The 15628-nt window shown below is 39.0% G+C and overlaps 1 protein-coding gene across 1 annotated transcript in view; it reads right to left on the reverse strand.

Annotated features, from left to right (window-relative positions):
• Nucleotides 1–15628, reverse strand: part of LOC128622153 (potassium/sodium hyperpolarization-activated cyclic nucleotide-gated channel 1) — a 51833-nt gene that overhangs the window by 13937 nt on the left and 22268 nt on the right. The window contains exons 3-5 of the mRNA XM_053648417.1: nucleotides 9134–9280; nucleotides 6370–6610; nucleotides 1085–1249 (exon numbers count right to left, since the gene is read on the reverse strand). Coding sequence (XP_053504392.1) covers nucleotides 1085–1249; nucleotides 6370–6610; nucleotides 9134–9280 — 553 coding nt within the window. The remainder of the gene's footprint in view (nucleotides 1–1084; nucleotides 1250–6369; nucleotides 6611–9133; nucleotides 9281–15628) is intronic.

Consider the following 15628-nt stretch of genomic DNA (forward strand, 5'->3'; position numbering starts at 1 on the left):
TCTAGGCATAAAAACTCATGAGGTATACTAATAAATACTAGCATATTTAAGTTTCGAAATGAATTAACGAAATGTTATTGAGAAAATGTAGAAAAAACAGACACGTTTTCATTGTTCCATAAATAAAAATAAACTAAAATATATATCAAGAGCTTAAAACAAAGTCGAAAATGACTTTGGATAGATGCGAATTGATATGAATCTCTGAATGTTTTATTTTCTTCCTACCATATTTTTCCAGACTATAAAACTTAGTTTCTTGACCTTTAGGTTATACTGTATGTTTGCCATTAAATTTGTTAGTGTATTTACGGTAGGCGTGCTATTTCAGAAACAATGGTAATGTTATGAGAAAGAAAAGTACTTCCAGCTTGCAAAACACTAAAAATACAACAACTAGCTTTAAATAATGCTATAATGTATCAGCAGTAATGTACATATATATATATATATATATATATTTTATCAAAGCAGAATTTCAGGATGCATCTGCATTATTGTCTGGAAATTACAGTAATGTCTGAAGAATTGGCCGGGGACTAAATCTATATTTAGGAACTTGAAGATTTTTTCACTTTTTATTGTTCATACTTAAACTCCCTAACACCAGAGGGCACTGTAGGCAGCAATAAGCTTAAGCTGTGGTTGGAGTGAGGAGTGAGATTTCGGGGTGGTGCTCATACCAGGATAGGAACGTGGATCGGAGGCTCATGCAGGCGAGAACCTGCCTCCGCCCGCTCACTGTATTCCATTTGACATTAGACCAAAATATTAACAGGACAACCAAACCTTGGCCAGGACGATTGCATGCACCACCTCCCTCCCTCTCAGACACACACGCTCACACACACACGCTCACACACACACGCTCACACACACACGCTCACACACACACACCCACAGGCAGTTACATCTAGTAACACTTGAATTTTTTACCCGTACTTTAAAGCTTATTTAATCTGTCGGAGGATAGACGGGCATACGCAGGAGTCATGCAGCATGATGGCAGACAAGTGTGATGAGGGAACAGACACACACTGAACGGACGAAGACGAGGTCGAGGAAAGTGTGTGCTCGGTCTTACCGATGCGGTCCAGGCGGTCGATAGCGACGGTCTCGAAGGCGCGTCGCATCATCGGGTATTCCTCCAGCACTTCGTTAAAATGGTCGACGGAGAGAGAGAAGAGGCGGCAGTACGTGTCGGCGCGGACGCTAGCCGTGCGACGTCCTTTCGTCAGGAGGCAGATTTCTGCAGGAAACAGGAAGAAACCGTGAAATGGGCGCGTTCGTACAACAATTGGATTTAAAAAAACAACCAAAAGACAGATACGATTCTTTAATTAGTTAATTAGTTTATAACCTGAAACGTACACTGTCTGACTTCGGATGCCTGTAACAATCTGTAACAATACCCCAGTGTTCATTTTAAAATAAATAAATACATAAATAAAACACAAATAGTGCAGGACCATGTTCTCAGAGATGTAAACATAGCAACTACTTTATAATATTAGCTTGCTGATAAGAAAGAGGGGTTAGAAAACGACCAACATGACCGCTTGGGTCGTATCGTTTAACGATAAAAGTCACAACATGTGCGACTGAGTCATCGTCATCGCAGGAAGCTGATCTTAACGGTGTCCCGGCCGTGAACGTTAGATTAGCGGGATTAGCTTAGAAACGAAGCGTGCGCGTGTGTGTGTGTATAGAGAGACGAAATCTGTCGTGTACTGTACATCTACATCTATAAATAAAAAAAGCTTTGTTATCAGAACGGAATATCAGATCATCTCCTTCACGCCCGTGGTGACATTTATCATTCTGTCCGCAAGTTAATGACTCTGAAAGCTAAAAGGCTGCTGCTGCTGTCGAACAGCTGCACGATGCAGCGTCACACGACGCCACGGCTTATTTAAAGCACTGAGACATTAGCATTCTTATTGCTTTGGCGGTTAAAAATACCGCAGACACGTCGTCGTGATGGTTTAAAAGTTTCCTGAAGCTTCTATACATGATACACAGACACACGCACACACACACACACACACACACACACACACACACACACACACACAAATAAATAAATAAATAAATAAATAAATAAATAAATAATATATGTATGTATGTATATATACACACACACACACACACGTATACTACTGGGTAGAGGTGAGTTAACTCTAACTTCTTTCAAAAACAATCAGCAGGATTCGTCCATTCTAACTGCAGATGTTTGTGAAAAAACCAATAGTAGAAAGAAAGAAACCAGAAGTATATGTAATTAGATTTTTTCTAACATTAATTTTTTATTACAAAATATTTTATTTATTCCATGAAGTCTGTCTAGTTGTGTACATTTATTATCTCCACGCTACCTGTTAGCATGGCTGTCAGAGTTTCTGCATGCTAGCACTGATTGCGTGGAGGTGAGAAATGTGGGCGTGGCCTGTGGTACACCTGTAACACCTGTTCTATCTGGACAGGATCTTGCTTCAAAGTGTTAAGAGCAGCAGAAGGTGGCATGAAAAGGTCTGAACAGGACTCAAACTCTTCCAAAACAAACAGCACATGCAAAACCCCTTCGTTTTCTATCCTTACTTTGCATCTAACGTAAATCCATGCAACTATTCTTCGTAAACTGGAACAGGAACACGCCTACGCAAATCAGCGCTTGTTCTTCCGAGTCATAAAATCTTGGCTTTCATGTCCTGACTCTTTCTCTAACATGAGAATATCTATACTATTTTGTTTTATGTTTTGTTTATTTTTTTTCTCCCAAAATGGTTTCAAATGTTCATACTTCTGCAGTTTTAATACTGATTGATTTCAAATGAGCTAGACAAAAGATTTTATATATACATATATATATATATATATATATATATATATATATATATATATGTACACACACACACATATATATATACATAAATCTCAAGAAGGCAGCGCAAGATACCGATAGATAGATTAGGATGGATTTGCAGATTTAGATTTGAAGTGGAATAGCACTAAGAATGAATTTTCCAACACAAAACAAAACGAAGCTCAAAACTTCAACTCCAAACGAATCATTTTCAATGTTCGGATCATTTTGAGTGTAAAAAAAAATAAAATAAAATATTTGTTATTATTGAAAAGTCATTTTAAAGTGCTGCAAAATCTATAAACTTGGCTTTGGGGAAAATGAGACAATATCACACAACGTTTTTCTTTAAAATAGAACAATAATTAAAAGTAAATAAATAAATAAATTACACACACACACACACACACACACACACACACACACACACACATATATATATATATGTGTGTGTGTGTGTGTGTGTGTGTGTGTATATATATATATATATATATATATAAAAGGAGATTTTTTTAACAGCTCTTTCCTCTGAGTGAACTTTTCGTCCCTGGAGTCTGACGTTCAAACATCGAGTGAAAACAGGCTTGCGTGCAGCTGGGGGAATGAAACACAGCCATTTTTCTAAGTGCAAGACAGGTCTGGAGCTTATATCCAGTTGTGCGTGAGAGTACGACTAGTGCGTGTGCTTCGGTTGGAGCTCAGAGTTACGAGAGCGCCGGATAAAATGCTTCATGTTATGTTGAAAAGGCTTGTCTGAAGACGACACAGTCCTTACAACATTCATTACAGTACACACCTTGTGACTAGTGTGTGTGTGTGTGTGCGTGTGTGTGGATCCACACTCTCCAGCTGAGAGCGGGTACATGGTGTACGAGCGGTTTAATGCGGACGCAGCTTTCTCCCGATGACTCCAGTAAATAACCGTTCCCTCTCTAATTGGTTCATTAGCCTCGGATCTCACTTTTGCAGAAATGATACTAAAGAAATGCGTAGACGGAGAAGCACCGCTGCGATAAAACCTCATGACGAGGTTCCATCTGCGGCTGTAATCGGCTTGTTGTCTACAGCAGACCTCGTAACGCGGCGTATACAGCGATATATGACCTCATCGTGGAGGCATTTCATTCAAATAACTTCTCTGAACAGGAGGACTGTCAACACGACACAAGAGCTGAGTCACACTTTAAAGCTTCAAACTGGGGAATAACTGGGGACACTCTGTGTCATGGTTTTGTAGGAAAAGAATCAACCCCGGCGTGGTGTGACCAAGCGGCGTCAGGGTTACCATCCCAAATTGGATTATTTTCATACAGCGGCACTTCCTGAAGTGTTCTATTGCACTTACACTGCAGCAGTTTTCCAATGACTACAACGGTCCGTTTATTACATAAAGACGAGTCGTCATTTTTATCCGTTTATGGTTACGAATCATTTTGAAAATTCACACCGCATAAACTGTCCTGACGTTCTGGCACTGGAGACTCCTTCCATAAAACATTACAGAAAACTCCACAGGATTAAGAGAGAATTTTGATGCATGGAAGAACAAATGACATGCTTTCATACCTAACACTGACTCCGCCCCCATCCGCATCACTACTCGGTTTAAACCTTTGTATGTAATCTTTGATAAAAGCTGGTGTTATTATACCATACTATGTTTGTGTGCCAGAATCTCATCTACATATAGTGTGTTTGTGTGTATGTGTGTGTGTGTGTTTAACCCAAAGGTCAGTAAGTGCATGACAGCCTTCTTAAAGAATGAAGAAGAGATTTCTTCCTGACATATCCGTCTGTTTTAACACACACACACACACACACACACACACACACACACACACACACACACACATGCGGGGTAAAAATACCCGGAGCAGATGGACGTTTCTCTGAAGCAGGTGGCCAGCATCGTAACACACTGCGCCGAAGCCGAACACAACCTTTGTGTCACATAACACGAGCATCAAAAGGCATTCTGCTTTGCTTTAATTTCCCTCCACCCGGCCCGGATTACATAAAAGTGTGTGTGCGCGTGTGTGTATGTGAGTGTGTGCGTGCGCGTGTGTGTGTGTGATATAACAGGTCAATCACGAGGGCATGATGTGATTATACCAAGCTAAAATTAACCGAACAGCACAACAATATACACTTGATTATTATTAATAAAGCCCCTCTTTGTGTTCAACTGCGTATGAAAATAACGTGAACGAGTCGCGGCGTGATGTCACGTCACATTTTTGTTTTCATTACCAAAATCGACTCAAGCAGACTCACTGAGGTTTCTGAGGCTGCGGGACACACTGCTGGACAAATGGAGCTAAAAACATCTGCAGTTCCACACAGGAAGATCAGTCACGCCACACCCGCGTCAGACTCAGGCAGGGGGCGTGGCTTAACGTCTGAAGTCAAGAGTTCTACATTAGAAGTGATTTGGATATTCATCTATCCAGACATTTATTTTTTTTAAATACACTATTTATACTTATACTACATTAGATATAACACTGTAGACCCCGTAGAGTGTGTACTAGAACTATATTTAAATTGAAAGAGATAAAGAGTTCAACATTTCGGTCCATTTCAGACAAATGAAATGTCTTGTCTCGTAAAAACAGGAAATGAGGAACGGACAGATGAACATTATATAACTTTATATAACAACATGAGCAATAAGCTGAATTGCACCTCAATGTGTGTGTGTGAGTGTGTGTGTGTGTGTGTGTGTTTCCTGATGTATCTAAATTAGAAAACATGTAATTTTATGACAATAAATAAAGTACATGTGGTCAGCAGTAAATCGCTGTGGTATAAGAGGAATAAAAACGTTAGGGGTGTGCTGTTATAGAAAAAAAATCAATAACCATTGTTCTACAACAGGACAGCATAGCATGTTTAATCCTCCTATACCTCAGACACTTTGCCAACAATTACGATTTATTTTATTTATTTATTACAGTACGACATCAACGAAGTCGTACTTTTTATCCATTTATAATTACATGTAATGTTGTGGAACAACTTGGTTCCTGTTCTCACTTACATTAGAGCAGCTACAAACAGCCGTTCCTGCACTGTTCTCCTCTCTAAACGCCGCAGAGGAACCGCAAAGACGCATAAACGATTTGGAAAATGAAAGTCGCATCTTTACCTCTGACTGTTACAAAGGGCTGACACTGGAGACTCCTTCCGTAAACGTTAAACAAACATCTCCTTGCAGAAGACTTTACCATAACCAATGATTAAAGACATTTGTTTATTATTAGTGCGGCGTTCGCCATGCAAGTCCCTGTGAACGAGCTGTTACCATGGAAACGATAACGTACTGTATTGTATTAGAACGACATGAAATGAGTGACATGATCATACGAGCGATCCCTGTAGGTATTAATGCAGCATCGTGTGAGTTCAGCAAGGTCAGAAGATTACGGAGAAAAAAAATCAACCTTCCTTTCTTTAAAGAAAAGAAAAGAAAAGAAAAAAAGACAAGGCTGGAGTTTTCCACCAACCTCCGAAGTACGATCCGTCCGTCAGCTTCATCTCCTTGTTGTGCTTGGTGATGACGCTTGCGACGCCGTGCTGGATGAAGTACATCTTTTTCCCCACGGTGCCCTCGCGGATGATGTAATCATTGGGCTGGAAGACCTCGAACTTCAGCTTGCTCAGCATTCCGGTGACGAAGTTGGGATCGGCGTTGGCGAACAGAGGCATGGTCGCAACCAGTTTCCTACAGTTAAAGTTAACGATCTCCTGCAAAAGCACAGCATAAAGAGAAATAAAAACAAATCAGGGTCACAATGTCAGAAAAAACATCGCAGCACAAAGATTAACAGGGTTAACTGGTAAAGCGAGCATCGCACTGAACTCTCTCTCTCACTCTCTTCCAGTTAATTATTAGCAATATGCTAAATATGCTAAAATGTAGCACTGGAACAACGTAATAACATGACCAGTATCACGATCCAATGTTCACAGAAGTCTAGTGGACCCACTGTTGTACCTATTTTACTTCGAAAAAACAGTTTCAATTCAAGCCAATCTGTGGCTTTACTATCAGCATTGTAATTGTGGTTGTTGCTTATTAACCATATCTAAGTGCCGTAGGCTGTAATCGTTGCGTCACGAGAATATTAAAGCGCACCTATTATGGTTTTGAAACGTGCCTAATTTTGTTTTAAAGCTCTCATACAATATATTCACATGCATCCGAGGTCAACAAACACTTTAACACACTCATAATTTAAACCGCAGCATTTAAAGTTTAAATAAACTTTTTTTCCCCCCAAACGACTTGTTCAATGATCCGTTCTAAAGGATTCGTTCTAAACTCCTCCTTTCAGAGAGCATACTTGGCTCTGATTGGTCAGAAGTCCTGGTCTGTCATGATTGGCCTAACGCTGTCAGCATGTTTCGAAAAGGAAACGCCCACTACCGTAACGAGTTTCAGCTCCATCTGTGAGCGAGCATCCGATGAAGACCAGCCTTTTGTTACGAACCTATGTAGGTTTGTACAGGAAGTAAGTCTGGAATCACTAACGACTCGTTTCAGCTGTTCAGAATCGATTCTTTCTTTTGGGAGTCGATGATTCCATTTGATTTTTGTAATGTTGTAGACTTTTTACGTTCACTAACAGCTACGTATATAACACGCTACATGAAAGGTAATATTTAATAAACCATAATAGGTGTGCTTTAAAATGTTTTCGATTCTACGTTCCAGCTTTTTCCAGCCAAAAAGATTTGGTAAACTAACTGATCACATCATATGATCCAGTTCTAGCGGGAGAGGGAGAACGTCGAGGTAACCTTTTCCCCCCACAAAGGTTCGATGCGTGCCAGAAACTCTGTTGTGAGCAGTACTTCATGATAGGTCATGCTCACTGTTCTTTGCAACCCCAACACCCTACAGTCCTGCCTTCCTGTTTTCTATTGGCTCACAAGGTTTGCTAATTCACAGGTTGAAACAAAAGCAACTGCAAATTTGCCTCGAAGAGACTCAAAGAATATCTTAATATTCATACGGAGGATTTAATGTAATCGATATCACAGACTTAAATAGCGACGTGAAAATAGTGCGAAAAGTCCTAAAACATTCAACATTTCCTTTCTTCATTACAGGTTTTTCCAAAACTCTTAAGCTTTCTGTAAAAAAAAATAAAAAATTCCCCAGATTTTCATTGTGGTCTCAGACTTTATCACTTAGCTGTGAAGATCACAGCCCCAAAAAAAAAAAAACCTGTCTGTCAAACATGGGTCTTTTTCTGTCTCTCTGATGTCTAGTCCATCACCACGAGCACAAATTTTACCCGTCACTCCTCTCACAGCATGCTTCTGTTTCCATGACGTGAAAAGTGTTGTTTTTTTTGTACGACAAGAGTGCTAAGACACAATTTCCTCACCTAATGTGTAAAACACACACACACACACACACACACACACAGTCCTCTTAGGCAGGAGCGTGACCGCAATCATGAAGGAGGAATAATGAGTTTGACAGCAACATCCAGTCCTGGACCTCCACGAGGGGAAAACAGCTAGAGACTTCGCCTATTTAAAGCAGGTTTGTCACACGGCAGTGTTTAAAAATAGACAAGAAGAAGACAGAGAGAAGAAAAGAAAGAGAGAGAGAGAGAGAGAGAGGGAGGGGAAAATGGTGTTTCAGAAATAAAGCAGTAAATATTCTGTTGCCTTGCTGCGTCACGGCGTTCGCTGGTTCTGCCTGCAGCGTCATAATGAACTTTTATGCTGTATAAGGAACGCTACGACAGCTACAGCGCTAACGCTCTACGCTAATACTGTAAATAACGCTGTTACAGAAAATATATACAGTATAGACACAAATGATTTTTATTTCTGATGAATATCAAGGAATATTTTCACAAGCTAAAGCTAAGAGAAATCCACGTGATAACAATACACAAATCGACCACCTCATTTATTCCGCTACAGAAATCCTGTCAGATTAGCAGCTAGCTAGCATCAAAAGATCATGGGCATTTATTAAAATGAATAAATAAATCTCTCAGAAATCCTGTCAAACTATGCCATTTTAGCTAGTGTTTAGTAAAATCAGTAAAAAAAAAAATATTAAAAATCGTGTCTACGTTTAAGCACGTCCACGAAAATCGTTTAAGCGTTTAAGCACGAAAATCATAGCTAGCTGTTATACTATGTCGACTGCGTGACATGACAACATGCGAGCGTTTGATTTTTCTCCAGTTAGATCTTCCACCGTCTGAGGCAGTGTTATGTACTGTTATATCTGCTCTATACCTCTTTCAGAGGATCGTTGAGTTCGTTCAGGATGTTGTCCTCATCAAAGATCTTGCCCTGGTAGCGATGTTCATAGTAGTCGTGGATCTTCTGCCGCATGTCGGCCGGGAGCTTGTGGAATGACATGTACTGCTCCACTTGTTTATACTGAAAAAAAGGCATAAAGAGATAAAGTGAGAGACAGAAAGTATTCGGTGGGTTAGGAACAGGTGACAGGTGTACCTGAAGAACGGCTGGGGAAGGTCTCATATAGCTGATCACTGCTCGTCACTAACATACAACTATACACACCTATACACAGTTATACACACCTATACACACTTATACACACCTATACACACTTATACACACTTATACACACCTGTACACACTTGTACACACTTATACACACTTATAAACACCTATACACACTAATACACACCTATACACACTTATACACACCTATACACACCTAGACACTTATACACACCTATACACACTTATACACACCATACACACCTATACACACTTATACACATTTATACACACCTATACACACTTGTACACACCTATACACACTTATACACCCCATACATACCATACACACCTATACACACTTATACACACCTATACACACTTATACACACTTATACAAACTTATACACACCTATACACACTTATACACTTATACACACCTATAGACACTTATACACACCTATACACACTTATACACACCATACACACTTATACATACCATACACACCTATAGACACTTATATACACCTATACAAACCATACACACCTATACACACCTATACATACCATACACACACCATGCACACTTATACACACCATACACAACTATACACACCATACACACACCATACACACACCATACACACCTATACACACCATACACACCTATACACACCATACACACACCATACACAGTTATACATACCATACACACCTATAGACACTTATATACACCTATACACACCATACACACCTATACACACCATACACATCTATACACACTTATACATACCATATACACCTATGCATACTTATACACACCATACACATCTATAGACACTTATATACACCTATACACACTTATACATACCATACACACCTATAGACACTTATATACACCTATACAAACCATACACACCTATACACACCTATAGTAAGTAAGTAAGTAAAATTTATTTATATAGCATGTTTCACACAGCAAAGCTGACCAAAGTGCTGCACAGAGTAAGGAAAATAACAGAGAAATAGAATTAGACCAAATAAAAACAGACAATGGACAATAGAAAAAATTGATTAAAAATTTGTTTAAACAAATTTTTTTTTTTTTGATCAAAAAGCCTGGCAGAAGAGATAAGTTTTAAGCCTATTTTTAAAAGTGGTAATAGAAGGTGCAAGGCGGATGTCCAGTGGCAGTTGATTCCATAGACGGGGGCAGCAACAGCAAAAGCTCTATCCCCCTTTGTTTTTAACCAGGAATGAGGGACATGCAAAAGAAACCTATCAGAAGATCTTAGACATCTGTTTGATCAATGTGGTTTAAGAAGATCCTCGAGATAGGAAGGAGCTTGATTATTAAGAGTTTTAAAAACAAACATCAGAATCTTAAACTGAATCCTAAAACGGACTGGGAGCCAGTGAAGCGATGCTAAAATTGGGGTGACACGATCAAACTTCTTTGCCCTGGTCAACAGCCTTGCAGCTGCATTCTGAACCATCTGAAGACGAGCCAGAGATGACTGAGGAAGACCCAAGTATAATGAATTACAGTACCTATACACACCATACACATCTATACACACTTATACATACCATACACACCTATGCACACTTATACACACCATACACACTTATACACACCATACACACCTATAGACACTTATATACACCTATACACACCATACACTTCTATACAAACTTATACACACCATACACATCTATACACACTTATACACACCTATAGACACTTACATACACCTATACACACCATACACACTTATACACACCATACACACCTATACACACTTATACATACCATACACACCTATACACACCATACACATCTATACACACTTATACATACCATACACACCTATGCACACTTATACACACCATACACATCTATAGACACTTATATACACCTATACACACTATGCACACTTATACACACCATACACACCTATACACACTTATACACATTTATGCACACTTATAGACACTTATACACACTTATACACATCTATACATGTTAGGCCATGATAATGATTCAGATTTGTTTAAAGATCATATGGTTTAACAATGTTCCAGAAAGGCAAAGCTTTTGTGTTAATGCGAGTGCACTTAGTAAACTAACAGCGCTCAACAATTAGTCCTGTGTCTCTTACAATTCCACTGCCGTGGGCAATTAGTCAGACAAACACAGATAGACAGGAAGACAGATTGTCTCAGGCCCTCAGAGTGAAGCTTAGGAAGACAGAGAGGACGAAGAGGGATTTAAAGTGTCAGCGTGAGGACAAACTGATCCTGGATCAGACCGTGCTGCGTGTCTGAACATGCTGATTCAGAGAGTTAATGCGGAATAAATAACTGTAGCGAGGATTTAATGCTGAAATCGTGCACATCAGTATTCAGACCTCAGATATAACGCCAAACTAAAGCACTATTCAGATGTTACACAAGAGGCGTCTCGGAATTCTGAGCTTGAACATGATTTGATTTTTCTTTGCGTGATATCGGCTTAAGTGAGGAGCAGTATTAAGTCCAGCGCCATTGTCTGGCAGCTTGATGGAACCACAATATATCACACTGAAATATAAAACCTTTTAACTTTGAATAGGGCGCAGGGCATATAATATGAGAGCGTATGTATGTAGAGTCTAGTACAGTAGATCTAGTGCATCTCCCGTGATTTTATAAAGAAAAAAGGAAAATGTTTGTATTTTCAGTTTAGATTTACGACAGCAGTTCGGAACGTTAAGCAAAATCAACAAAAGACTGGCTGTGCCATGACCTTCTCTGTCTCCAGACAACAAATCTCTCTCTCTCTAAATGGAGCTGTAATGTTCATTTTAAGTTTTGAGATCATTTCAGACCGAAACTCGAGCCTGATTAGTAATAAGACTGATACTGAAATACTAGAGACACTCCTAGGCCTAAGCTGGGCCGGTAGTATCTCGCTAAATATGGCTTAAATAACAGAGAAACTCTGACAAAAGTAAAGATTCAGAAAAATACACAACAGCTGACACAAAATGTAATATGGGTGATCGGACATCACGGACAACATGTTGTGGAAAAAAATGCGTAAGCGGGCCAGATGGATCTGGAATATTTGAGAGAAAAAAACCTGCTAGATCTGGAATATTTGAGAAAAATCTGCTAGATCTGGAATATATAAGAAGAAAAAAATCTGCTGAATTTCCAGCAGAGTGCAAAAAGTTTGCATTCCCTAATGACCAAAATGGAAGAGTTGCATTTTTTTTCTATTAATTTGTACCAAGACATTTAGTTTAACAGATATTCCTCTCTATATTAAGATTTTCATTTGAGGTCTCACATTTTGCCTCATGACTGTTTTCGACCTCTTTGCCGAGCAGCTTTTTGATAATCTCAACATTTCTTCTTTCTTCAGACAGAAAAACAAACAAACAAAAAAACAAATTTCCTTGTTGATTTCCCTGTAGATCCCTCATCAAGAGGGCAAAATTAAGTCCAAAAAGAAGGTAACTGAGTGAACGACGTTATATAAAGATATAAAATAATAGGGATAATTATTTTTATTACGATTTCTATAAATATGTAAAATGGCTGAGAACACTAGAGGAGTAGACTTATGTCCTCAAATTGCCTGAATTAAATAAAGTGTGTTTAAATGATTTAAATACAAAATAACCAGCGGCTAAATAAACACTAAATAAATAAATAAAGTGGGATCACGTCAGTGGGGACATACTGGAATACTGGCATGTCAGTAATGCAGACAAAAAAAACGAATTAAACTAACCAAATACATTAAATAAATGTATTGATGACTGAATGAATTAATGTTTAGGTTAATAAATAAATAAAAACATAAATAAATGAGACATATCACAAAGCATAACATGTTCGGTTAGCAGGATGTTTTTTGCTTCTTTTATACAATTTTAAACTTGTGCTAAAATGTTAAGTTAAAACACACCCACACATGCGGCTTTAACTGATTGTCACAACCCAAAAAAAGATGACAACTGTGAACAAACCGAGTCACGCTGACCGTCACTGTGATACATGAACGTGGGCCTTCAATTTCCCCCTGCTGTTAAATTCATCACAACAGGAGCACAGAGAGAGAGAGAGAGAGAGAGAGAGAGAGAGAGAGAGAGAGAGAAAGAGAGAGAGAGGGAGAGAGGGAGAGAAAGAGAGAAAGAGAGAAAGAGAGAGATAGAGCCTGCAAAAACATCAACGTCATGCTCTGTTCTGTATCGACCCCGGTGCAGCTGTGTGAAGGTGATAAGAAGGTTTGAAGGTAAGGGGTTTGTTTCGGACTAATTGATTTGTGCCAAGCCTGAGATAAAGTTCAACACAGACAATGCGGTGATGGAGAACTTGAGTTGTGGTTCACACAGTCTTTAATGTCGACTGTAATTTCTGGGAATTCCTGGAATATAACATAGGGAATTTCCGGAATATAAGGCAGGAAATTTCCAGAATATATGGCAGGGAATTTCCAGAATATAAAGCAGGGAATTTCCAGAATATAAATCAGGGAATTTCTGGAATACGAGGCAAAAAAATTCTGGAATATAAGGCAGGGAATTTCCGGAATTTAAGGCAGGGAATTTCCGGAATATAAGGCAGGGAATTTCCAGAATATAAAGCAGGGAATTTTCGGAATATGAATCAGGGAATCTTCGGAATAAGAGGCAAAAAAATTCTGGAATATAAGGCAGGGAATTTCCGGAATTTAAGGCAGGGAATTTCCGGAATATAAGGCAGGGAATTTCCAGAATATAAGGCAGGGGATTTCTGGAATATAAGGCAGGGAATTTCCAGAATATAAGGCAGGGAATTTTCGGATTATAAAGCAGGGAATTTCCGGACTATAAAGCTGGAAATTTCCGGAATATAAGGCAGGGAATTCCCAGAATATAAAGCAGGGAATTTCCAGAATATAAGGCAGGGAATTTCTGGACTATAAGGCAGGGGATTCGTGGAATATTAGGCAGGGAATATCTGCAATATAAGGCAGGGAATATCCGGAATATAAGGCAGGGAATTTCCGGAATATAAAGCAGGGAATATCTGGATTATAAAGCAGGGAATATCCGGAATATAAGGCAGGGAATATCCGGAATATAAGGCAGGGAATTTCCAGAATATAAGGCAGGGAATATCCGGAATATAAAGCAGGGAATTTCCAGAATATAAGGCAGGGAATATCCGGAATATAAGACAGGGAATTTCCAGAATATAAGTCACAACTTTTTTAATCAACTTAAAAAAACAACAACAAAAAACAGGATGAAGTTGACTAAACATGATAAAAACTATCGAGGGCATTTGACACAGGACAAAGACTAAAAAAAACAAAAACGCAGCTTGTCGTGATTCCGGGAAACCGCAAAGAAGCGTAAACTCCTCTGTCCTGAAGATGTTGGAAAACTTAAACTTACAGCTTTAACCTCTGAAGATTACAAAGTGCTGAAACTGGAGACTCTTTCCGTACACGTTAAACATAATCTTGTTACAGAAATCCACAGTTACCATGTCAACAATTTTTTAAACCATTTTATGATTAGTACAGCGTTCTCTGTACACGTTCCTGGGAATGAGCTGTTACCATGGATACAATACTCTCTTTTTAAGTTAGTAAAACGCAAAAAAACACCCCACATTTCGTCACATTACCGAGAAACCACAAAGCGCTTTACCTCTGACTCTGACACTGGAGACTCCTTCCGTTCTCCTGTTGAGTTGATTGAGTGTTTGATTTATTCCTTCCTTAGCCAATACAAAAACTCGTTATCTATCTATACTTGTAATTTACGACTATTTGACTATTCGTCGTAAGTTACACCTTTTCTTCAAATCTTCATGAGCTTTTTCCTTTCGTTGTAGAGATATCTGCATTGATTTTAGACTTAGTGCTTATAATTTAAAAAAAAAAAAAAACACTCCTGCTTCTCAAAAAGGTACAACTGCTTTAAAACCATCAGTGCTGAATGTCTGGAGGGTTGTCTTTTCTCCAACAACTGCTTTTATCTCTTATTATCAGTCGGTGCTGCAGTGATGAGAACTTCTTCTGTTTTTCCTTCTGACTGTTCGCTTCTTCGAGTCAGGCATCATACTAACCGTTTAGCGAGCAGTGGCAGGGTTGTATTAGGAGTCAGAAGCAATCAGCCTGGCCAGTCACCTTCTCTCCAGAGTTCTCTCTCTCTCTCTTTTTTTTTCTCTCCTTCATCTATTTTCCTGCTGTCGAAACATAAAATATAACTCTCGTGC

The sequence above is a fragment of the Ictalurus furcatus genome, chromosome 18, assembly GCF_023375685.1.
Source record: "Ictalurus furcatus strain D&B chromosome 18, Billie_1.0, whole genome shotgun sequence".
NCBI lineage: Eukaryota > Metazoa > Chordata > Actinopteri > Siluriformes > Ictaluridae > Ictalurus > Ictalurus furcatus.